The sequence below is a fragment of the Engystomops pustulosus genome, chromosome 11, assembly GCF_040894005.1.
Source record: "Engystomops pustulosus chromosome 11, aEngPut4.maternal, whole genome shotgun sequence".
NCBI lineage: Eukaryota > Metazoa > Chordata > Amphibia > Anura > Leptodactylidae > Engystomops > Engystomops pustulosus.
The window spans coordinates 8,507,156-8,533,430 of record NC_092421.1 but is presented as its reverse complement, the minus strand read 5'-3'; the positions used below and the strand labels follow the sequence as shown (position 1 = coordinate 8,533,430).

Genomic DNA, 26,275 nt, shown 5'->3' with positions numbered 1-26,275 from the left:
GCATCCTCTACACCTAGAGGAGAGGAGGTTCTACCATCACCATAGACAGGGGGCATCCTCTACACCTAGAGGAGAGGCGGTTCTACCATCACCATAGACAGGGGGCATCCTCTACACCTAGAAGAGAGGAGGTTCTACCATCACCATAGACAGGGGGCATCCTCTACATCTAGAGGAGAGGAGGTTCTACCATCACCATAAACATGGGGCATCCTCCACACCTAGAGGAGAGGAGATTCCACCATCACCATAGACAGGGGGCATCCTCTACACCTAGAGGAGAGGAGGTTCTACCATCACCATAGACAGGGGCCATCCTCTACACCTAGAGGAGAGGAGATTCCACCATCACCATAGACAGGGAGCATCCTCTACACCTAGAGGAGAGGAGGTTCTACCATCACCATAGACAGGGGACATCCTCTACACCTAGAGGAGAGGAGGTTCTACCATCACCATAGACAGGGGGCATCCTCTACACCTAGAGGAGAGGAGATTCTACCATCACCATAGACAGGGGGCATCCTCTACACCTAGAGGAGAGGAGGTTCTACCATCACTATAGACAGGGGCATCCTCTACACCTAGAGGAGAGGAGGTTCTACCATCACCATAGACAGGGGGCATCCTCTACACCTAGAGGAGAGGGGGTTCTATCATCACCATAGACAGGGGGCATCCTCTACACCTAGAGGAGAGGAGGTTCTACCATCACCATAGACAGGGGGCATCCTCTACACCTAGAGGAGAGGAGATTCTACCATCACCATAGACAGGGGGCATCCTCTACACCTAGAGGAGAGGAGGTTCTACCATCACCATAGACAGGGGGCATCCTCTACACCTAGAGGAGAGGAGATTCTACCATCACCATAGACAGGGGGCATCCTCTACACCTAGAGGAGAGGAGGTTCTACCATCACCATAGACAGGGGGCATCCTCTACACCTAGAGGAGAGGAGGTTCTACCATCACCATAGACAGGGGGCATCCTCTACACCTAGAGGAGAGGAGGTTCTACCATCACCATAGACAGGGGGCATCCTCTACACCTAGAGGAGAGGAGGTTCTACCATCACCATAGACAGGAGGCATCCTCTACACCTAGAGGAGAGGAGGTTCTACCTTCACCATAGACAGGGAGCATCCTCTACACCTAGAGGAGAGGAGGTTCTACCATCACCATAGACAGAGGACATCCTCTACACCTAGAGGCGAGGAGGTTCTACCATCACCATAGACAGGGAACATCCTCTACACCTAGAGGAGGGGAGGATCTAATATCACCATAGACAGGGGGCATCCTCTACACCTAGAGGAGAGGAGGTTCTACCATCACCATAGACAGGGGGCATCCTCTACACCTAGAGGAGAGGAGGTTCTACCATCACCATAGACAGGGGCATCCTCTACACCAATAGGAGAGGAGGTTCTACCATCACCATAGACAGGAGGCATCCTCTACACCTAGAGGAGAGGAGGTTCTACCATCACCATAGACAGGGGGCATCCTCTACACCTAGAGGAGAGGAGGTTCTACCATCACCATAGACAGGGGCATCCTCTACACCTAGAGGAGAGGAGGTTCTACCATCACCATAGACAGGGAGCATCCTCTACACCTAGAGGAGAGGAGGTTCTACCATCACCATAGACAGAGGACATCCTCTACACCTAGAGGCGAGGAGGCTCTACCATCACCATAGACAGGGGCATCCTCTACACCTAGAGGAGAGGAGGTTCTACCATCACCATAGACAGGGGGCATCCTCTACACCTAGAGGAGAGGAGGTTCTACCATCACCATAGACAGGGGGCATCCTCTACACCTAGAGGAGAGGAGGTTCTACCATCACCATAGACAGGGAACATCCTCTACACCTAGAGGAGGGGAGGATCTAACATCACCATAGACAGGGGGCATCCTCTACACCTAGAGGAGAGGAGGTTCTACCATCACCATAGACAGGGGGCATCCTCTACACCTAGAGGAGAGGAGGCTGTACCATCACCATAGACAGGGGGCATCCTCTACACCTAGAGGAGAGGAGGTTCTACCATCACCATAGACAGGGGGCATCCTCTACACCTAGAGGAGAGGAGGTTCTACCATCACCATAGACAGGAGGCATCCTCTACACCTAGAGAAGAGGAGGTTCTACCATCATCATAGACACGGGGCATCCTCTACACCTAGAGAAGAGGAGGTTCTACCATCACCATAGACAGGGGGCATCCTCTACACCTAGAGAAGAGGAGGTTCTACCATCACCATAGACAGGGGGCATCCTCTACACCTAGAGGAGAGGAGGTTCTACCATCACCATAGACAGGGGGCATCCTCTACACCTAGAGGAGAGGACGTTCTACCATCACCATAGACAGGGACATCCTCTACACCTAGAGGAGAGGAGGTTCTACCATCACCATAGACAGGGGACATCCTCTACACCTAGAGGAGAGGAGGTTCTACCATCACCATAGACAGGGGACATCCTCTACACCTAGAGGAGAGGAGGTTCTACCATCACCATAGACAGGAGGCATCCTCTACACCTAGAGGAGAGGAGGTTCTACCATCACCATAGACAGGGGACATCGTCTACACCTAGAGGAGAGGAGGTTCTACCATCACTATAGACAGGAGGCATCCTCTACACCTAGAGGAGAGGAGGTTCTACCATCATCATAGACACGGGGCATCCTCTACACCTAGAGGAGAGGAGGTTCTATCATCACCATAGACAGGGGGCATCCTCTACACCTAGAGGAGAGGAGATTCTACCATCACCATAGACAGGGGGCATCCTCTACACCTAGAGGAGAGGTGGTTCTACCATCAGCATAGACAGGGGGCATCCTCTACACCTAGAGGAGAGGAGGTTCTACCATCACCATAGACAGGGGACATCCTCTACACCTAGAGGAGAGGAGGTTCTACCATCACCATAGACAGGGGACATCCTCTACACCTAGAGGAGAGGAGGTTCTACCATCACCATAGACAGGGGGCATCCTCTACACCTAGAGGAGAGGAGATTCTATCATCACCATAGACAGGGGGCATCCTCTACACCTAGAGGAGAGGCGGTTCTACCATCTCCATAGACAGGGGGCATCCTCTACACCTAGAGGAGAGGAGGTTCTATCATCACCATAGACAGGGGGCATCCTCTACACCTAGAGGAGAGGAGGTTCTACCATCACCATAGACAGGGGGCATCCTCTACGCCTAGAGGAGAGGAAGTTCTATCATCACCATAGACAGGAGGCATCCTCTACACCTAGAGGAGAGGAGGTTCTATCATCACCATAGACAGGGGAATCCTCTACACCTAGAGGAGAGGAGGTTCTATCATCACCATAGACAGGGGAATCCTCTACATCTAGAGGAGAGGAGGTTCTATCATCACCATGGACAGGAGGCATCCTCTACACCTAGAGGAGAGGAGGTTCTATCATCACCATAGACAGGAGGCATCCTCTACACCTAGAGGAGAGGAGGTTCTACCATCACCATAGACAGGAGGCATCCTCTACACCTAGAGGAGATGAGGCTCTACCATCACTATAGACAGGGGACATCCTCTACACCTAGAGGAGAGGAGGTTCTACCATCACCATAGACAGGGGGCATCCTCTACACCTAGAGGAGAGGAGGTTCTATCATCACCATAGACAGGAGGCATCCTCTACACCTAGAGGAGAGGAGGTTCTACCATCACCATAGACAGGAGGCATCCTCTACACCTAGAGGAGAGGAGGCTCTACCATCACCATAGACAGGGGACATCCTCTACACCTAGAGGAGAGGAGGTTCTACCATCACCATAGACTGGGGGCATCCTCTACACCTAGAGGAGAGGAGGTTCTACCATCACCATAGACAGGAGGCATCCTCTACACCTAGAGGAGAGGAGGCTCTACCATCATCATAGACAGGGGACATCCTCTACACCTAGAGGAGAGGAGGTTCTACCATCACCATAGACAGGGGGCATCCTCTACACCTAGAGGAGAGGAGGTTCTATCATCACCATAGACAGGGGAATCCTCTACACCTAGAGGAGAGGAGGTTCTATCATCACCATAGACAGGAGGCATCCTCTACACCTAGAGGAGAGGAGGTTCTATCATCACCATAGACAGGGGAATCCTCTACACCTAGAGGAGAGGAGGTTTTACCATCCCCATAGACAGGGGGCATCCTCTACACCTAGAGGAGAAGAGGTTCTGTCATCATCATCATAGACAGGGGGCACCGACTACACCTAGAGGAGAGGAGGTTCTATCATCACCATAGACAGGGGGCATCCTCTACACCTAGAGGAGAGGAGGTTCTATCATCACCATAGACAGGGGAATCCTCTACACCTAGAGGAGAGGAGGTTCTATCATCACCATGGACAGGGGAATCCTCTACACCTAGAGGAGAGGAGGTTCTATCATCACCATAGACAGGAGGCATCCTCTACACCTAGAGGAGAGGAGGTTCTATCATCACCATAGAAAGGAGGCATCCTCTACACCTAGAGGAGAGGAGGTTCTACCATCACCATAGACAGGAGGCATCCTCTACACCTAGAGGAGAGGAGGCTCTACCATCACTATAGACAGGGGGCATCCTCTACACCTAGAGGAGAGGAGGTTCTATCATCACCATAGACAGGGGGCATCCTCTACACCTAGAGGAGAGGAGGCTCTACCATCATCATAGACAGGGGACATCCTCTACACCTAGAGGAGAGGAGGTTCTACCATCACCATAGACAGGGGGCATCCTCTACACCTAGAGGAGAGGAGGTTCTATCATCACCATAGACAGGGGAATCCTCTACACCTAGAGGAGAGGAGGTTCTATCATCACCATAGACAGGAGGCATCCTCTACACCTAGAGGAGAGGAGGTTCTATCATCACCATAGACAGGGGAATCCTCTACACCTAGAGGAGAGGAGGTTTTACCATCCCCATAGACAGGGGGCATCCTCTACACCTAGAGGAGAAGAGGTTCTGTCATCATCATCATAGACAGGGGGCATCGACTACACCTAGAGGAGAGGAGGTTCTATCATCACCATAGACAGGGGGCATCCTCTACACCTAGAGGAGAGGAGGTTCTATCATCACCATAGACAGGGGAATCCTCTACACCTAGAGGAGAGGAGGTTCTATCATCACCATAGACAGGGGAATCCTCTACACCTAGAGGAGAGGAGGTTCTATCATCACCATAGACAGGAGGCATCCTCTACACCTAGAGGAGAGGAGGTTCTATCATCACCATAGAAAGGAGGCATCCTCTACACCTAGAGGAGAGGAGGTTCTACCATCACCATAGACAGGAGGCATCCTCTACACCTAGAGGAGAGGAGGTTCTACCATCACCATAGACAGGGGACATCCTCTACACCTAGAGGAGAGGAGGTTCTACCATCACCATAGACAGGGGGCATCCTCTACACCTAGAGGAGAGGAGGTTCTACCATCACCATAGACAGGAGGCATCCTCTACACCTAGAGGAGAGGAGGCTCTACCATCACCATAGACAGGGGACATCCTCTACACCTAGAGGAGAGAAGGTTCTACCATCACCATAGACAGGGGGCATCCTCTACACCTAGAGGAGAGGAGATTCTACCATCACCATAGACAGGGGGCATCCTCTACACCTAGAGGAGAGGAGGTTCTACCATCACCATAGACAGGGGGCATCCTCTACACCTAGAGGAAAGGAGGTTCTACCATCACCATAGACAGGGGGCATCCTCTACACCTAGAGGAGAGGCAGCTCTACCGTCACCATAGACAGGGGGCATCCTCTACACCTAGAGGAGAGGACGTTCTATCATCACCATAGACAGGGGGTATCCTCTACACCTAGAGGAGAGGAGGTTCTATCATCACCATAGACAGGGGGCATCCTCTACACCTAGAGGATAGGAGGTTCTACCATCACCATAGACAGGGGGCATCCTCTACACCTAGAGGAGAGGAGGTTCTATCATCACCATAGACAGGGGAATCCTCTACACCTAGAGGAGAGGAGGTTTTACCATCACCATAGACAGGTTGCATCCTCTACACCTAGAGGAGAAGAGGTTCTGTCATCATCATAGACAGGGGGCATCCTCTACACCTAGAGGAGAGGAGGTTCTGTCATCATCATAGACAGGGGGCATCCTCTACACCTAGAGGAGAGGAGGTTCTACCATCACCATAGACAGGGGGCATCCTCTACACCTAAAGGAGAGGAGGTTCTATCATCACCATAGACAGGGGGCATCCTCTACGCCTAGAGGAGAGGAGGTTCTACCATCACCATAGACAGGGGGCATCCTCTACGCCTAGAGGAGAGGAGGTTCTATCATCACCATAGACAGGGGGCATCCTCTACACCTAGAGGAGAGGAGGTTCTACCATCACCATAGACAGGGGGTATCCTCTACACCTAGAGGAGAGGAGGTTCTATCATCACCATAGACAGGGGAATCCTCTACACCCAGAGGAGAGGAGGTTCTACCATCACCATAGACAGGGGAATCCTCTACACCTAGAGGAGAGGAGGTTCTATCATCACCATAGACAGGGGAATCCTCTACACCTAGAGGAGAGGAGGTTCTATCATCACCATAGACAGGAGGCATCCTCTACACCTAGAGGAGAGGAGGTTCTATCATCACCATAGACAGGAGGCATCCTCTACACCTAGAGGAGAGGAGGTTCTACCATCACCATAGACAGGAGGCATCCTCTACACCTAGAGGAGAGGAGGCTCTACCATCACTATAGACAGGGGACATCCTCTACACCTAGAGGAGAGGAGGTTCTACCATCACCATAGACAGGGGGCATCCTCTACACCTAGATGAGAGGAGGTTCTATCATCACCATAGACAGGAGGCATCCTCTACACCTAGAGGAGAGGAGGTTCTACCATCACCATAGACAGGAGGCATCCTCTACACCTAGAGGAGAGGAGGCTCTACCATCACCATAGACAGGGGACATCCTCTACACCTAGAGGAGAGGAGGTTCTACCATCACCATAGACAGGGGGCATCCTCTACACCTAGAGAAGAGGAGGTTCTACCATCACCATAGACAGGAGGCATCCTCTACACCTAGAGGAGAGGAGGTTCTACCATCACCATAGACAGGAGGCATCCTCTACACCTAGAGGAGAGGAGGTTCTATCATCACCATAGACAGGAGGCATCCTCTACACCTAGAGGAGAGGAGGTTCTATCATCACCATAGACAGGGGAATCCTCTACACCTAGAGGAGAGGAGGTTTTACCATCACCATAGACAGGGGGCATCCTCTACACCTAGAGGAGAAGAGGTTCTGTCATCATCATAGACAGGAGGCATCCTCTACACCTAGAGGAGAGGAGATTCTACCATCACCATAGACAGGAGGCATCCTCTACACCTAGAGGAGAGGAGGTTCTACCATCACCATAGACAGGGGACATCCTCTACACCTAGAGGAGAGGAGATTCTACCATCACCATAGACAGGAGGCATCCTCTACACCTAGAGGAGAGGAGATTCTACCATCACCATAGACAGGAGGCATCCTCTACACCTAGAGGAGAGGAGGTTCTACCATCACCATAGACAGGGGACATCCTCTACACCTAGAGGAGAGGAGGTTCTACCACCACCATAGACAGGGGGCATCCCCTACACCTAGAGGAGAGGAGGTTCTACCATCACCATAGACAGGGGGCATCCTCTACACCTAGAGGAGAGGAGGTTCTACCATCACCATAGACAGGGGACATCCTCTACACCTAGAGGAGAGGAGATTCTACCATCACCATAGACAGGAGGCATCCTCTACACCTAGAGGAGAGGAGGTTCTACCATCACCATAGACAGGGGACATCCTCTACACCTAGAGGAGAGGAGGTTCTACCATCACCATAGACAGGGGACATCCTCTACACCTAGAGGAGAGGAGGTTCTACCATCACCATAGACAGGGGGCATCCTCTACACCTAGAGGAGAGGAGGTTCTATCATCACCATAGACAGGGGGCATCCTCTACACCTAGAGGAGAGGAGGTTCTACCATCACCATAGACAGGGGGCATCCTCTACACCTAGAGGAGAAGAGGTTCTGTCATCATCATAGACAGGGGGCATCCTCTACACCTAGAGGAGAGGGGGTTCTACCATCACCATAGACAGGGGGCATCCTCTACACCTAGAGGAGAGGAGGTTCTACCATCACCATAGACAGGGGGCATCCTCTACACCAGGGGTAGGGAACCTATGGCTCGGGAGCCATATGTGGCTCTTTTGTTGGCTGCATCTGGCTCTCAGACAGATCTTTAATAAATAGTGACGGCTGCTGTGTCTCTTCACTGGACTGATCACTGGACACCGGCACACAAGCCTGGGTCAAGGAGAAGAGCCTGGGAGCGATGAGGAGCTTGCTGCAGGGAGCGCTGGTAAGTAAATGATCTTTTTTTTTTTTTGTTTGCTGTGACTACCTATCTACTGGGGGGCATGTGCTGGGGCTACCTATCTACTTGGGGGCATGTGCTGGGGCTACCTATCTACTGGGAGTATGTGCTGGGGCTACCTATCTACTTGGGGGCATGTGCTGGTGCTACCTATCTACTTGGGGGCATGTGCTGGTGCTACCTATCTACTGCGAGTATGTGCTGTGGCTACCTATCTACTGGGAGTATGTGCTGGGGCTACCTATATACTGGGGGAGTGTGCTGTGGCTACCTATCTACTGGGAGTATGTGCTGTGGCTACCCATCTACTTGGGGGCATGTGCTGTGGCTAACTATCTACTGGAAGTATGTGCTGTGGCTACCTATCTACTGGGAGTAGGTGCTGTGGCTACCTATCTACTGGGAGTAGGTGCTGTCGCTACCCATCTTCTGGGACTATGTGCTGTGGCTACCCATCTTCTGGGACTATGTGCTGTGGCTACCCATCTACTTGGGGGCATGTGCTGTGGCTACCCATCTACTTGGGGGCATGTGCTGTGGCTACCTATCTACTGGAAGTATGTGCTGTTGTTACCTATCTACTGGGAGTATGTGCTGGGGCTACCTATCTACTGGGAATATGTGCAGGGGCTACCTATCTACTGGGAGTATGTGCTGTGGCTATCTACCGGGAGTATTTGTTCTGGCTTCCTATCCACTGGGAGTATGTGCTGGGGCTACCTATCTACTGGGAGTATGTGCTGGGGCTACCTATCTACTGGGAGTATGTGCTGGGGCTACCTATCTACTGGGAGTATGTGCTGTGGCTACCTATATACTGGGGGCATGTGCTGTGGCTACCTATCTACTTGGGGGGGTGTGCTGTGCCTACCTATAAACTGGGGGACATGCGCTATGGCTACCAATTTGGTAGCCGTCGGTATTTATAGGAACCCGGGAAGTTGGCAGCGCCAATCAGCAGTGCACTGGCCCTTTAAATCTGCGAGTGCCGGCCAGCCAGGACGGGAAAGGGGTGGGTTGAGTGAGATCGGAAAGGGGCGCCGCCACGGAGAGGGGCATGGGATTGTCTGCGATCCAAGACTTAGATCGCAGGGGCACCCGTGACACTGGGACTACCTATCTACTTGGGGGCGTGTGCATATGGTACGGCTCTTACGGAATAATATTTTAAAATATGTGGCGTTTATGGCTCTCTCGGCCAAAAAGGTTCCTGACCCCTGCTCTACACCTAGAGGAGAGGAGGTTCTACCATCACCATAGACAGGGGACATCCTCTACACCTAGAGGAGAGGAGGTTCTACCATCACCATAGACAGGGGACATCCTCTACACCTAGAGGAGAGGAGGTTCTACCGTCACCATAGACAGGGGGCATCCTCTACACCTAGAGGAGAGGAGGTTCTACTGTCACCATAGACAGGAGGCATCCTCTACACCTAGAGGAGAGGAGGTTCTACCGTCACCATAGACAGGGGGCATCCTCTACACCTAGAGGAGAGGAGGTTCTACTGTCACCATAGACAGGAGGCATCCTCTACACCTAGAGGAGAGGAGGTTCTATCATCACCATAGACAGGGGACATCCTCTACACCTAGAGGAGAGGAGGTTCTACCATCACCATAGACAGGGGGGCATCCTCTACACCTAGAGGAGAGGAGGTTCTGCCAGCACCATAGACAGGGGCCATCCTCTACACCTAGAGGAGAGGAGGTTCTACCGTCACCATAGACAGGAGGCATCCTCTACACCTAGAGGAGAGGAGGTTCTATCATCACCATAGACAAGGGGCATCCTCTACACCTAGAGGAGAGGAGGTTCTACCATCACCATAGACAAGGGGCATCCTCTACACCTAGAGGAGAGGAGGTTCTACCGTCACCATAGACAGGGGGCATCCTCTACACCTAGAGGAGAGGAGGTTCTACCGTCACCATAGACAGGAGGCATCCTCTACACCTAGAGGAGAGGAGGTTCTATCATCACCATAGACAGGGGACATCCTCTACACCTAAAGGAGAGGAGGTTCTACCATCACCATAGACAGGGGGCATCCTCTACACCTAGAGGAGAGGAGGTTCTACCATCTCCATAGACAGGAGGCATCCTCTACACCTAGAGGAGAGGAGGTTCTACATCACCATAGACAGGAGGCATCCTCTACACCTAGAGGAGGGGAGGATCTAACATCACCATAGACAGGGGGCATCCTCTACACCTAGAGGAGAGGAGGTTCTACCATCACCATAGACAGGGGGCATCCTCTACACCTAGAGGAGAGGAGGTTCTACCATCACCATAGACAGGGGGCATCCTCTACACCTAGAGGAGAGGAGGTTCTACATCACCATAGACAGGGGACATCCTATACACCTAGAGGAGAGGAGGTTCTACCATCACCACAGACAGGGGGCATCCTCTACGCCTAGAGGAGAGGAGGTTCTACCATCACCATAGACAGGGGGCATCCTCTACACCTAGAGGAGAGGAGGTTCTACCGTCACCATAGACAGGGGGCATCCTCTACACCTAGAGGAGAGGAGGTTCTACCGTCACCATAGACAGGGGGCATCCTCTACACCTAGAGGAGAGGAGGTTCTACCATCACCATAAACAGGGGGCATCCTCGGCAATAGGGGGAGAATACCTGTCCCTACCCTTGGCAATAGGGAGAATACCTGTCGCTTCCCTCGGCAATAGGGAGGATACCTGTCCCTATCCTCGGCAATGAGGAGGATACCTGTCCCTGCCCTCGGCAATGAGGAGGATACCTGTCCCTGCCCTCGGCAATGAGGAGGATACCTGTCCCTGCCCTCGGCAATGAGGAGGATACCTCTCCCTACCCTCGGCAATACGGGGAGAATACCTGTCCCTTCCCTCGGCAATAGGGAGGATACCTGTCCCTACCCTCGGCAATGAGGAGGATACCGGTCCCGACCCTCGGCAATGAGGAGGATACCTGTCCCTGCCCTCGGCAATGAGGAGGATACCTGTGCCTACCCTCGGCAATGAGGAGGATACCTGTGCCTACCCTCGTCAATGAGGAGGATACCTGTCCCTACCCTCGGCAATGAGGAGGATACCTGTGCCTACCCTCGTCAATGAGGAGGATACCTGTCCCTACCCTCGGCAATGAGGAGGATACCTCTCCCTACCCTCGGCAATGAGGAGGATACCTCTCCCTACCCTCGGCAATGAGGAGGATACCTGTGCCTACCATATGTAGGGGAAGGACACAGAGTATCTGTATCAGAGATTCAATAATCCCTCATAGGAGCCATCCAGTGGTCCTGCTACCACACTACCCAAGTCCACATCCAGCCACCAACCTACGCACACAGTTGGAAGGGCAAATAATACATATGTGGAGCTGCCCTGCCACCAACATATTTGTGGCCTAGAGGAGGTTAAAGGGGTTCTCTGCTTGCTGTCCTGCTATAGAAAGCTTCTATGTTTAGTCCCAGTGGATACAAACCTGTCCCTGGACATGTGATGTCAGGCAGGTGCGCGGCTCGTTAGTATCACACGGCTCTGATTACTCTCTGTGACAATAACGACTCGTGCCCGGCGTGTCCATCACAGACCATGGACAGATTTCTATCCACTGGAAGTAAACACAGAACCTTTCTATAGCAGGGCAGCAAGCAGAGGTCTAGAAAACTACAAGGAATTGCTACAGAAAGTTTATTGGAAAATTGTATAACATTTCCTTACACAAACCGTATACATTTTTTGTTGTTAATGGACAAACCCTTTAAATTGTGGAACACCGCCGTTAGAAGGACATCGTCTAATCGAAAGCAATATGGGTTAGGAGTGGAATAGACATTTAGGTACATGCTTCCTTATCATCTGGAGCCACACTGCACGTGTTTGCCTAGTGCCCCATTCATAGGGTAACTGGATCATATCCAATTCTGGGAATATCATTATGACAATGTTTTGGGTTCACAGCGATGACACAAGCCGTGGCCTCCGTACAATATTTCTCCTTCCTACTGAGTCGTCTGCTATACGGAGCAGATCGGTGATGGGCAGCTTGTGCCGATCGCCCGTCTTGGCTCGTTCAGCACCTCCAGCACAGACAGGCGAGACAGGGCCACTATGGTTCCCATCAGAGGTTGTGACAGAGACGAAGGAAGAATTAGAGAAGGATGTAGAGATTTTGGCACAGAACGAGGCGCAGAATCTGCCTCAGAAAAGTCGTTCTCTCTGCTAACAAGCAACAGATGGTGTGAAGGATGAGAGATGGCGCGGGGGAAGAGGAACAAGCAGGAAAACAAGGCCAGATTTAAAGGGCCTGTAAAATTGTGGTGAGTAAGGGAGAGACAAACATGAAAAAAGAGATGGTAACAAAATACCCCCCAAAGAGTTAAAATAAAGACAGAAAACAGAAATCCAAGGCAAAGACAGCATCAAAAACGAAGGAGGAGCAGGGAGCAGTCTGCCATCAGACGGCACAACTGAGTCATTAGCACCGATAATATGATATAATTAGTGGAGAGCACATACACGATAATCTGGAGACACGCTATACAGGGCAGCCTGCGCACCTCACACCGGACTAGCCATAGAAGGCCATACTAACAATCCTGCCACAGGTGGCGCCCTCTGCTGGAAGGGGGGGGGGGGGGGTGAGGCATCACATGCACTGTGTTACCAGTGCCCAGACTGTCAAACTGCCTAACTAATCAGATTCTGGGTGCTCTGGTCTGTGCAGAGGTTACAGGCTGCCCCTACAACCGGTCAATGTCCTGTGCAGCCAGAGGTATTAAGGTGAAGGATTTAGCTAGGGAACAGCCCTCTATCCCCCTCTTAACCTGGCCCCATATTCTTCATCCTCCTGTGACCCTGGCCCCCCTGTCCTCCATCCTCCTCTGACCTTGGGCCAACCTGTCCTCCATCCTCCTGTGACCCTGGCCCTCTGTTCTCCATTCTCCTCTGACCCAGACCCCCGGTCCTCCATCCTCCTGTGACCCTGGCCCCCTGTTCTCCATCCCCCTCTTAACCTGGCCCCCTATCCTCCTGTGACCCTGGCCCCCTGTCCTCCATCCTCCTCTGGCCCTGGCCCCCTGTCCTCCATCCCCCCCTGTCCTCCATCCTCCTCTGACCCTGGCCCTCTGTCCTCCACCGCCCCCCCCCCTGTTCTCCATCCTTCCCTGACCTTGGCCCCTGTCCTCCATTCTCCTCCGACCCTGGCCCCCCTGTTCTCCTCCGACCCTGACCCCAGGATCCCTGTGTCTGAACTCCAGAGATGCAGGAGGGAGATGGGAGTCACCTATCACTGCAGCCTCCAGCAGTCTGGGCTTTACGGAAGAGTCTGGAAGCCTCTCCTCAGTGTAAGACACATGAAAGCCGCATACAGTGTGCAGAACACATGAAGGATCCCGGACTATGAGGAGTAAGACTCTCTGCTCTGATGAGATGAAGATCGGACCGTCTGCTGATAATTCTAAGTGGTGGAGAAAACCCGGCGCCGCTCATCACCTGCCAAATAGAAACCCAGCAGCGACACATGGGGGGCAGCATCAGGCTATGGGGGGGACAGGACCACCGGGTGTAATGGAAGCAAAGATGAGTGCGGCCAAGTACGGAGATTTCCTGGATGAGAATCTCTTCTACATATATGGCTGTATATAATATAACAAACTGTGGCTGCATATAAATGAACTGGGGGGGGGGGCATCTAACATACACCTCAGCCCGCACCAGCCACGCAGTCCCATCTAACATACACCTCAGCCCGCACCAGCCACGCAGTCCCATCTAACATACACCTCAGCCCGCACCAGCCACGCAGTCCCATCTAACATACACCTCAGCCCGCAACAGCCACGCAGTCCCATCTAACATACACCTCAGCCCGCACCAGCCACGCAGTCCCATCTAACATACACCTCAGCCCGCAACAGCCACGCAGTCCCATCTAACATACACCTCAGCCCGCACCAGCCACGCAGTCCCATCTAACATACACCTCAGCCCGCAACAGCCACGCAGTCCCATCTAACATACACCTCAGCCCGCACCAGCCACGCAGTCCCATCTAACATACACCTCAGCCCGCACCAGCCACGCAGTACCATCTAACATACACCTCAGCCCGCACCAGCCACGCAGTACCATCTAACATACACCTCAGCCCGCACCAGCCACGCAGTCCCATCTAACATACACCTCAGCCCGCACCAGCCACGCAGTCCCATCTAACATACACCTCAGCCCGCACCAGCCACGCAGTCCCATCTAACATACACCTCAGCCCGCACCAGCCACGCAGTCCCATCTAACATACACCTCAGCCCGCACCAGCCACGCAGTCCCATCTAACACACACCTCAGCCCGCACCAGCCACGCAGTCCCATCTAACATACTCCTCAGCCCGCACCAGCCACGCAGTCCCATCTAACATACACCTCAGCCCGCACCAGCCACGCAGTCCCATCTAACACACACCTCAGCCCGCACCAGCCACGCAGTCCCATCTAACACACACCTCAGCCCGCACCAGCCACGCAGTCCCATCTAACATACACCTCAGCCCGCACCAGCCACGCAGTCCCATCTAACATACACCTCAGCCCGCACCAACCACGCAGTCCCATCTAACATACACCTCAGCCCGCACCAGCCACGCAGTACCATCTAACATACACCTCAGCCCGCACCAACCACGCAGTCCCATCTAACATACACATACACTCTTGCAAGCCAGGTAACCATGGTCACAAGGACCCAGACCATTACATTAGACTAATATATGCAAGTTCTATATGTATATTTCGATATTACTATATTATATTCAAATGATGAACATCATCTGTGGTCTGGTTGGATATACTTAGCAATGGTTGGTTAACTTATCAAGTTTATATGAAATATTGTTCTTGTGTACCATGGCTGCGGCTTATGTAAACTTTGGTCTCTCCTGAAGCGACAACTTTTAACATATGTTTTTATGAATTTGGATCAATAAAATATGTTTATTAATTTTCTACAATTTTGTGCATGTTATTCCTTTTGTGTTCTTTTTTGTAATGTAACATACACCTCAGCCAGCACCCGCCACGCAGTCCCATCTAACACACACCTCAGCCCGCACCAGCCACGCAGTCCCATGTATGCATGTATACAGCCACTTACCTGTAAGTTCTCTCTTCTCCACGTGTAGTTTGGTGTCATGAGGGGAAGGGGGGGGGGGGTTTGGGGTGGGAAGCAAGATGGTCGCGGCCCCGGAGCACGCACCTCAGGAGCCCTGCCTGTAATCCAACCCCATATACCTGCCTGTATTATGCTCTGGACGACTATGCATCCTCTATGCCACCCCAAAAGACAAGCAGTGAGGGGCACAGCACATGTAGGATCTGCTGCTCTATTAAGGTAGGGAAATGGGACCCCAATACTGAAGATCACAGGGTCTCCCATAAACTCCATGGGGGAGATTTATCATCAAGTTTATGATTTAAAACTGTTCTAGTTGCCAATCACAGCTCAGCTTTAATTTTATAAACAGCTGTGGGAAAATGAAAGCTGAGCTCTGATTGGTTACTTCTGATAAATCTCCCTCCATGATGGTAAGTTAGAGCAGTATATGGCAGCATTATGCGCACAATACTTTATACTGCTAAAGCTGTAAAGCCCTGCGGATAAATGCAAGCCATGCTGACACCTAGTGGTTGGTGGAAATCCTGCAATCATTCCTTTCCATGATTATTTATGTATCTCCGAAATGCATTGAGACCCATACGGTTTACTATACGAGTACAGTCACATTACAAGGTCACCGGCTGTCAAATGTCTACATGAAACCAAAAAGATACAAATCAAAAAGAGATTGGTTTATTGTACAAAAATAACATTTAATGTCCAAAAGTGAAAACTGAGGATATTATAAAGTGCCATTACTTGAGAGGAGGGGCACTATGCCCAGCACCTAAGACCAGTGGTCATCCAAAGAGTACAGGAGCAGTACAGACAAGCCGCCCAATACCAGCAGGGACGCCATCTAAGAGCGCTCTGCCAAGCCCCCCAGCTGGTGAAACCTCCCCGCCAGACGCCTGGTGGTCTTACGCAATGTAAGTGAAGACACAGGAATCTGGAAGAGCAGGAAAGCCGTCAGTATACCATGTGCGGCTCGTTCTAGAGGCAGCGGCTCCACACCAGGATCACACAGGAGAAAGAGGAGCAGAGGCAGCTGCAGCAGGATGCTGAGGAGCCAGAATCCAGCCAGCTCAGGGACCTGCAGGAAGACAAACTATATTAATGTGTTGTGCACACCCTCTCACCTGTAGTCAGTGCGGAAGGTTAGTTAGTTAAGGTTGGGGCAATGGAGCATTTGTCCTAATGTAACTTCAAAGGAATATGCTGCACCCCTGTAATCTGGGGCAGGCAGGCGCAGAATGGATGTTATCCGGGTACATGTGACTATGCTGCCGCCAGTATCCCGAGGCAGGTACATGGATGTTATCCGGATACAAGTGACTATGCTGCCGCCAGTATCCCGAGGCAGGCATGTGGATGTTATCCAGGTACATGTGACTATGCTGCCGCCAGTATCCCAAGGCAGGCACATGGATGTTATCCGGATACAAGTGACTATGCTGCTGCCAGTATCCCGAGGCAGGTACATGGATGTTATCCGGATACAAGTGACTATGCTGCTGCCAGTATCCCGAGGCAGGCACATGGATGTTATCCGGATACAAGTGACTATGTGCCGCCAGTATCCCGAGGCAGGCACATGGATGTTATCCGGATACAAGTGACTATGTGCCGCCAGTATCTTGAGGCAGGCACGTGGATGTTATCCGGGTACAAGTGACTATGCTGCTGCCAGTATCCTGAGGCAGGCACATGGATGTTTTCCGGGTACAAGTGACTATGCTGCCGCCAGTATCCTGAGGCAGGCACATGGATGTTATCCGGGTATATGTGACTATGCTGCCGCCAGTATCCTGAGGCTGGCACAAGGATGTTTTCCGGGTACAAGTGACTATGCTGCCGCCAGTATCCTGAGGCAGGCAGATGGATGTTATCCGGGTACAAGTGACTATGCTGCCGCCAGTATCCTGAGGCAGGCAGATGGATGTTATCCGGGTACATGTGACTATGCTGCCGCCAGTATCCTGAGGCTGGCACATGGATGTTATCCGGGTACATGTGACTATGCTGCCGCCAGTATCCTGAGGCAGGCAGATGGATGTTATCCGGGTACATGTGACTATGCTGCCGCCAGTATCCTGAGGCAGGCACATGGATGTTATCCGGGTACATGTGACTATGCTGCTGCCAGTATCCTGAGGCAGGCACATGGATGTTATCCGGGTACATGTGACTATGCTGCCACCAGTATCCCGAGGCAGGCACATGGATGTTATCCGGGTACATGTGACTATGCTGCCACCAGTATCCTGAGGTATGCACATGGATGTTATCCGGGTATATGTGACTATGCTGCCGCCAGTATCCTGAGGCAGGCACATGGATGTTATCCGGGTACAAGTGACTATGCTGCCGCCAGTATCCTGAGGCAGGCACAAGGATGTTTTCCGGGTACAAGTGACTATGCTGCCGCCAGTATCCCGAGGTATGCACATGGATGTTATCCGGGTATATGTGACTATGCTGCCGCCAGTATCCTGAGGCAGGCACGTGGATGTTATCCGGGTACAAGTGACTATGCTGCTGCCAGTATCCTGAGGCAGGCACAAGGATGTTTTCCGGGTACAAGTGACTATGCTGCCGCCAGTATCCTGAGGCAGGCACATGGATGTTATCCGGGTATATGTGACTATGCTGCCACCAGTATCTTGTGGCAGGCACATGGATCTTATCCAGGCACATGTGACTATGCTGCTGCCAGTATTCTGAGGCAGGCACATGGATGTTATCCGGGTACATGTGACTATGCTGCCGCCAGTATCCTGAGGCAGGCACATGGATGTTATCCGGGTACATGCGACTATGCTGCTGCCAGTATCCTGAGGCAGGTACAAGGATGTTATCTAGATACAAGTGACTATGCTGCCGCCAGTATCCACGTGCATACATCGGGATGTTATCCGGGTACATGTGACTATGCTGCTGCCAGTATTCTGAGGCAGGTACAAGGATGTTATCCAGGTACATGTGACTATGCTGCCACCAGTATACTGAGGCATGCACATGGATGTTATGTGGGTAGATGTGACTATGCTGCAGCCAGCATCCTGAGGGAGGCACATGTTATGCAGGTCCAATATCATATGTCAGCCTCTTACCTTTTCTTGCAGGTTTCCGCTGTATCCAAGGTATAAGCGAATGACTTCAATGACAGACATCAGGATCAGGAGAGTGACCAGGATGAACTTATAGTGATCAGGGAGGAGAATGTACTGCAGAAAACAAAGCAACAAACCTGCATCAATATCCAGAGTCTTAACAGATGAGGAACAAATCATTCTGCTCCAGACAAGATCTCACATGGCCAAGAGTAAGAGAGTATCCCCCAGTTACTTCCTTCCGCGAGCCAGTGTAACAGTATAAGGCAGTGATGGCGAACCTTTTAGAGACCGAGTGCCCAAACTACAACAAAGACCCGCTTATTTATCACAAAGTGCCAACACAGAAATGTAATTTATGATTTATACACCCTTCTTTGTCACAGTTTCATTGATATCAGCTCCCTGAGGACACCAATAAAGCAGAAAATAGTCCCAGGTAGCACTGTCACTTTAAAATAGCTCTGCGCACAGCAAGTCCTGGACTGTCTGGGACTGCAGGAAGATACCTGGAGTCCTCTCTGGTGATGGCCTGAGTGCCCACAGAAAGGGCTCTGAGTGCCACCTCTGGCTCCCGTGCCATAGGTTAGCCATCACTGGTATAAGGACTCCTTGTATAAGATACATGTCATAGCTGGACATGTATTTGGAGTTTTACTTGGTTTTTTTTGCTTTTTTTTGCAGGATTTTTCACCTATTGGGAATTTTTGGGTGCATTTTTGCGAGTATGCCAAGGTCTAGTGAAGATACAGTGCTGCGGTGTTCCTAAATATCTCTCCAAGAGAGAAGTTTTCTTTGTTTTGAGTTTTTTTTTTCTACAGCAAATGAGTCTAGCACTTGGAAGGTTATTGCATACCCCCATCCTCCCTTTTATACTTTTATGTCAATTTTTTAAACAAGTAAAGAAATTCTTATGAACAGTACGATGCTATTAAAATACACAGAGCGGTGAAGACAGGGAAGCAGTGAGGACTACTCCGCTGCGAATCCTCTTGTAGGCTTTTAGTCGTGTATTATGTATCGTGTGCTGCACTTTATGTACATGTTCAGAGATACAAGGAAGGGATGCATAAACTCATCTTGGAGTGACCAGATCAGGCCTCCTGGGGGCTACACAGCCTTTTCAAACCACTCATTGATTCAATATTACCCACCATATACTGGAAATACTTCGTCATGTGACCTTAAAGGAAACCTACCTCTTGCAAATGGTCATTCTGACCCACACTAACCTGCACATAAGTGGAGCTGAGCTGGTGCAGGCACATATTTTGGTTAAACGAATAACAAAACGGATGGATTCTAACTATAGATTCTTAACTTTGCTAATAATTTTCTTTGCGAGGCTTCATTTTTTTTTGTCTAGAAATATATAAAAAAAATTAATAGGGGGGGGGGAAGGTGAGGGCGGAGGCTGCGGGGACTTTTGCCGCTCCTTCCCCTCCCCCCATTTGTTTTGTCCAGAAATGAGAAAAAAAAAAAAGTGAGGTTCCCCCTATTTTCAAAATTAGCCAGATACAAAAAAGCAGCAGCCGTCTGCCATTACTGAGCTGGGATAGCCCTCTGTTTCAGCACAACAATAACAGCCTGCAGCCGCCCCACTACCAAACCATCTAGAGACGCTCAGGGACGGGTATGTAACCGGCTCTTCCCAGCACCCCTGGAGGTGGTGGGTGCTGGAGTAATGGTATTGGCATTAGGGTCAATTTGCCAAAAAAACCCAGAACAGATACATTTGAGGTGTATGGAGACAGAAAGTCTAGAGTGGGGCGCAACTACACACTTGTGAACTCTGAGATGAGCGGAGAGCGCAGGAAGGAGGAGATTTCATGGAGGATTGGTGAGAGGACAGGAAGATTACAGAGACGGGTGATGGAAAAACACACATGCACTTCACCACAACCCCCCACCACAACAGCCAGACGCAGATGTTTAACATACGTGTGACTGGTGCAGTGTATTCACACACGGCTGTAACACTGCACTATACATCAGATAGGAAACCCACCAGTCTAACACAGACACCTGTGCAACCCACTGCCTAATGATAAATCTCCCCCATAGACATCTGCCCAACCCACTGCCTAATGATAAATCTCCCCCATAGACACCTGCACAACCCACTGCCTAATGATAAATCTCCCCCATAGACATCTGCCCAACCCACTGCCTAATGATAAATCTCCCCCATAGACATCTGCCCAACCCACTGCCTAATGATAAATCTCCCCCATAGACATCCGCCCAACCCACTGCCTAATGATAAATCTCCCCCATAGACATCTGCGCAACCCACTGCCTAATGATAAATCTCCCCCCATAGACATCTGCCCAACCCACTGCCTAATGATAAATCTCCCCCCATAGACATCTGCACAACCCACTGCCTAATGATAAATCTCCCCCCATAGACATCTGCACAACCCACTGCCTAATGATAAATCTCCCCCCATAGACATCTGCACAACCCACTGCCTAATGATAAATCTCCCCCCATAGACATCTGCACAACCCACTGCCTAATGATAAATCTCCCCCATAGACATCTGCACAACCCACTGCCTAATGATAAATCTCCCCCATAGACATCTGCCCAACCCACTGCCTAATGATAAATCTCCCCCATAGACATCTGCCCAACCCACTGCCTAATGATAAATCTCCCCCATAGACATCCGCCCAACCCACTGCCTAATGATAAATCTCCCCCATAGACACCTGCACAACCCACTGCCTAATGATAAATCTCCCCCATAGACATCTGCGCAACCCACTGCCTAATGATAAATCTCCCCCATAGACATCTGCCCAACCCACTGCCTAATGATAAATCTCCCCCCATAGACATCTGCCCAACCCACTGCCTAATGATAAATCTCCCCCCATAGACATCTGCACAACCCACTGCCTAATGATAAATCTCCCCCCATAGACATCTGCACAACCCACTGCCTAATGATAAATCTCCCCCATAGACATCTGCACAACCCACTGCCTAATGATAAATCTCCCCCATAGAATCAATCATCATCACTACCTTTAACTGAAGAGTCATCACATCACAGATCCACCAGAACGGGAAATAACACGTGTTGAAGTAGAGAGACATCTGCAGAGGAAGACTGGACACGATGTCCACCTCTAGAAGAAACAAGAAAACCATCAGTCATAACACACAGTCTACAGACACACAGGGGGATCCTACGTGGCCACACACAGTCTACAGACACACAGGGGGATCCTACGTGGCCACACACAGTCTACAGACACGCAGGGGGATCCTACGTGGCCACACACAGTCTACAGACACGCAGGGGGATCCTACGTGGCCACACACAGTCTACAGACACGCAGGGGGATCCTACGTGGCCACACACAGTCTACAGACACGCAGGGGGATCCTACGTGGCCACACACAGTCTACAGACACGCAGGGGGATCCTACGTGGCCACACACAGTCTACAGACACGCAGGGGGATCCTACGTGGCCACACACAGTCTACAGACACACAGGGGGATCCTACGTGGACACACACAGTCTACAGACACACAGGGGGATCCTACGTGGACACACACAGTCTACAGACACACAGGGGGATCCTACGTGGACACACACAGTCTACAGACACACAGGGGGATCCTACGTGGACACACACAGTCTACAGACACACAGGGGGATCCTACGTGGACACACACAGTCTACAGACACACAGGGGGATCCTACGTGGACACACACAGTCTACCTGACACTTAGGGGGATCCTACGTGGACACACACGGTCTACAGACACACAGGGGGATCCTACGTGGACACACACAGTCTACCTGACACTAAGGGGGTTATTTATCATTGTATTCCTGAGCTTTTTTGCCTTAAAAAAAAGCGTACAAAAGTCACATTGAGGGTTTTTATAGGGACTTTTCTATGACTTTTTAGACCCCATGACCCGGACAACGAGGATAAATTTGAATGGCAATAGATGATGTGCATTTGTTATGGGGCTGGATGACTCTCCAAGAAAGTAAAAAATTTATTTTATTGTATAAAATAACCGATAATAAATAAAAAGAATAAATTAATCAGAACTACGCGCATCGCACTCGGGCTGAGCGCTTCATCTGGTTCATATTACGACTCCACAACACAGTGATATATAAGGTGTAGGCATAGGTCACACAAGGTCACAAGTGGTATGACCGTTTCCAGTCAGCACTGATTAGACAAGCAGGTATGACCACCATACATAATATAAGTAATATGAACAAATACAATAGATTGTGTAGTGTTGGTTTTATATATTAAGGCAGCGCAGTTGGATTTCTAAAATGCTAAACATTTCGGCTCTGCCGGATCTAAACGCTACGGACTTGAGCAGAACTGTATGGGATTACAAGTATGGAGGCTGTCTGTGGTCAAATGGAAACTACTACTACGGAAGCCGATGTGGACCAAAAAGAAACAGAAGTGAAGTTGGGGCGGCATTGAGAGATCGGAGCAAAGTCTGATGTTAGCTGGACAAGATCGCTCTGTTAGAGAATCGTTTCGTTGGCTTCATTAAGCCCTGCAGGGGATGGTGGATTCAGTTTATAGATCCCGTACACTTTGCGTCTGCAGAGTGTCTGGAATCTATTAGCCGTAGGTTTTCTGGTATATAATCTATAGGGATAACAGATATGGGAAATTTTATTTTTGGGTGTCGTGATGCACAATGTTTAGATACTCATGATGTTCTCCCTATGCTTCTTGAGACGGCTCTGTAGGGATTGAACAGTTCTGCCTACGTGTTGTAGATGGCAAATTTTACACTCAATTAGGTATATTACATATTTGGTTTGACAAGACATTTTACTATTATTAATAGTAATTGTTTCTTTTGTATTGTGGGGCCTGAAAGAAAGACCTGTTATTATAGATCTACACATCCATTTTCTTTACTAGCTACAGTTGGTTTGTGCCGTCTCATAATACTGGGTGCTAAAATATTTTTTATGATAGCAGATTTTCTGTATGTGACTCTAGGGTGTTTTGGCAGATAGTTTATTAACCCCTATGCACACCTGGACGTTATAGTATGCCCCTGCCGACACAGCGCTCAACAACCCGGGGAGCTAATTGCATGACCGCGGCGTGTAAGGGTCTTCCCCCTATGGATCGGATCCCCAGTGCCGCTTACTAAGGGATCCGGTCCTCTTCTGGGCAGCCCCGAGGTCTTCCAAGTGCCCCGGGGCTGCCCAATCTTCCAGGTCTGACTGTAAACCGTCTGCATGTCTGACAGCTTACACTGCTCTACAATGAATTAGTATTGTAGAGCAGTGTATTGGACTTGAACCAGCGATCAAAGCATCAGAGCAGTGCTAGTTTGTATAATTAAAAAAAGTTAAAAACACTAAAGTTTAAACATAAGAATAAATAAAAAATAAATACATAAAATATAAGCCCCTAAAATGTCACTTTCCCATAAAAAACTTAATAAAGTATAAAAAAAAAACCACTAACAAAACCCCCCACATATTTGGTATTGCCGCGTCCGTAATAATCTGTATAATAAAACAGAATCGTTACTGGACCTTCACGGTAAACGCCGGAAAAATACCCGGAAAAAAAAGGTAATTTTTCATTTAAAAAATGCTCTAAAATGTGATTTAAAAAAAAGTGTTATGCACTCTAAAATAAGACCACTAAAAAGAACGACTCTTCTTGCAAAAAATAAGCCCTTAACCAGATTTGTCAGCCGAAAAATAAAAAAAAGTTATGCATATGAAAGACAGTGATACTAAAAATGTACAACTTTTTCGCCTAATTACTTTGTATTCATTAAAAATGGGAAAAATTATTTTCAAATAAATGAGGTATTTTCATAACCGTGGTGACCTATAGAATAAAAGTAATGCACTATTTTTACGGTATGGAAAACGGCCAAATAAATAAAACATAAAAAAATTGATGATTTTCATTTCCTCCACCAACAAAGAGTTAATAAAATCTCACCAATTAGCTATAGATGTTCCAAAATTATGTACCACAAAAGTGCATCTCATATGGCAAAAAATAAGCCCCAATAGGTCCACAATAATAAAAAAACTAAAAAAAATTATAGCCTGTACAATGTGACATAGAAAATCTGCTCTGGATGGCGGCTCCTTCCCTTCTATGCCCCTCCCCCTGTTCTATGCCCCTCCCCCTGTTCTATGCCCCTCCCCCTGTTCTATGCCCGGCCGTGCGCCCATACAGCAGGCACCACCACATATGGGGGATCGGCACTCGGGAGGAATTGGGTGTCAAACTTTGTGGAGCCTTTTTTCATTTAATCCATTGTAAATGTTTAATTTTCCACCCAAAATGAATGTATTGTCAAAAAATATTACAATTTGCAGACCGCACCTCCGTTTTGTTTTAACCCCTTTAAAACACCTAAAGGGTTAAACAAACTTCTTTAAAGTGCTTTTCCATACGTTGAGGGGTGCAGTTTCCATAATGGGGTAATTTATGAGTCTCACTATTATTAAGGCCTCTCACAGTCAATTAGAAGTTGAGCAGGTCCATATAAATACCGGTTTTGGTGATTTTGTGAAAAATGGCCCCAAATTCTGAGCCTCATAACATTCTAGTAATATATGTGGAATCCTAAAAAACCATCCAACATAAAGCAGACATTTGGGAAATGTAAGTTATGAATTAATTAGGGCGCTGTGACTATCTGCATCAAAAGTAGGGAATTTAGAATGTTGAAAATAAAGAATTTTACAAAATTTTTGCCAAATTTTTTTTTTTTTCATAACTAAACACGAAAGGTTTCCAAATTTTTAAGGTCCCGTAGGGGTTAACTTTCTTGGAGAATCATCCAAACTTGTCTCAGGAAGATCCTACACTATAGGAGCGCCTGTTATATCTCCTATCCGGGCAATGAGGAGACATGGAGGGGCCCAGTGACCCCTGACCCCCGGGCCTCTCCCTCACCGGTCTCCGCCGTCCCCCGGCTGCCATGCGGCTGTGTCCTCCTCACATCACTGAAGACAGTCCGGGTCACGGAGTGGAGGCGGCGGCGGACGGTGGGAGGCAGCTCCATGCTGCGGCCTCGGGGATTCTCCACACAACACACGCCGCTACCATAGCAACTACCCCATCCGGCCACAAGACCAGCACTGCGCCTGCGCACTTCCGTAAGGGGAGTGCTGCAGTGTCAGATCGGTCACGTGACTCCCGCTCCTCCATCGCCGTTGGGACAGGCTAGCGATGACGTCTTATACATGACATCATCAGGTCACCGGTGACGTCATCTGTGCGGGGGTCCATAAGGTGACGCTCTCCGCCATATTTATACCTTTATCTTCATAAATGAGCTGGTACCTCCCGATGACTATTTATGACGTGTCAGGTTTCCAGGATGACGTCATTTCTGACTCTTCTTATGTTTAGAATTTTCAACTTTCTTTGTCCCTGTATTATTTTCTCATAGGACAGAAGCTACTATAGGGCACCCCATCCTATGGGGCACAATGTACTACGGGGCGCACCGTACTACGGTGCACGATGTCCCAT

At 49.9% G+C, this 26,275-nt stretch overlaps 2 protein-coding genes across 5 annotated transcripts in view; both read right to left on the bottom strand.

The window, feature by feature from the left end:
• LOC140106026 (uncharacterized) overlaps positions 1-26,275 on the bottom strand; it is a 582,332-nt gene that overhangs the window by 163,997 nt on the left and 392,060 nt on the right. The window lies entirely within an intron of this gene.
• TMEM17 (transmembrane protein 17) lies at positions 16,300-25,953 on the bottom strand. Its single transcript, XM_072130436.1, has 4 exons — positions 25,694-25,953; positions 21,773-21,876; positions 18,736-18,849; positions 16,300-16,715 (listed from the first exon to the last, which is right to left on the bottom strand). The coding sequence occupies exons 1-4, from the start codon at positions 25,800-25,802 to the stop codon at positions 16,482-16,484; spliced, it is 561 nt and encodes a 186-aa protein (XP_071986537.1). The 5' UTR covers positions 25,803-25,953; the 3' UTR covers positions 16,300-16,481.

Excerpts from the sequence above, each read along its gene's own strand:
- TMEM17 (XM_072130436.1), bottom strand. The coding sequence starts at position 25,802 with ATGGAGCTGCCTCCCACCGTCCGCCGCCGCCTCCACTCCGTGACCCGG. Across the intron at positions 21,877-25,693 it reads CCGGGGGACGGCGGAGACCG|AGGTGGACATCGTGTCCAGT; the intron begins GTGAGGGAGAGG and ends TGTTTCTTCTAG. Across the intron at positions 16,716-18,735 it reads GCGGAAACCTGCAAGAAAAG|GTCCCTGAGCTGGCTGGATT; the intron begins GTAAGAGGCTGA and ends GTCTTCCTGCAG.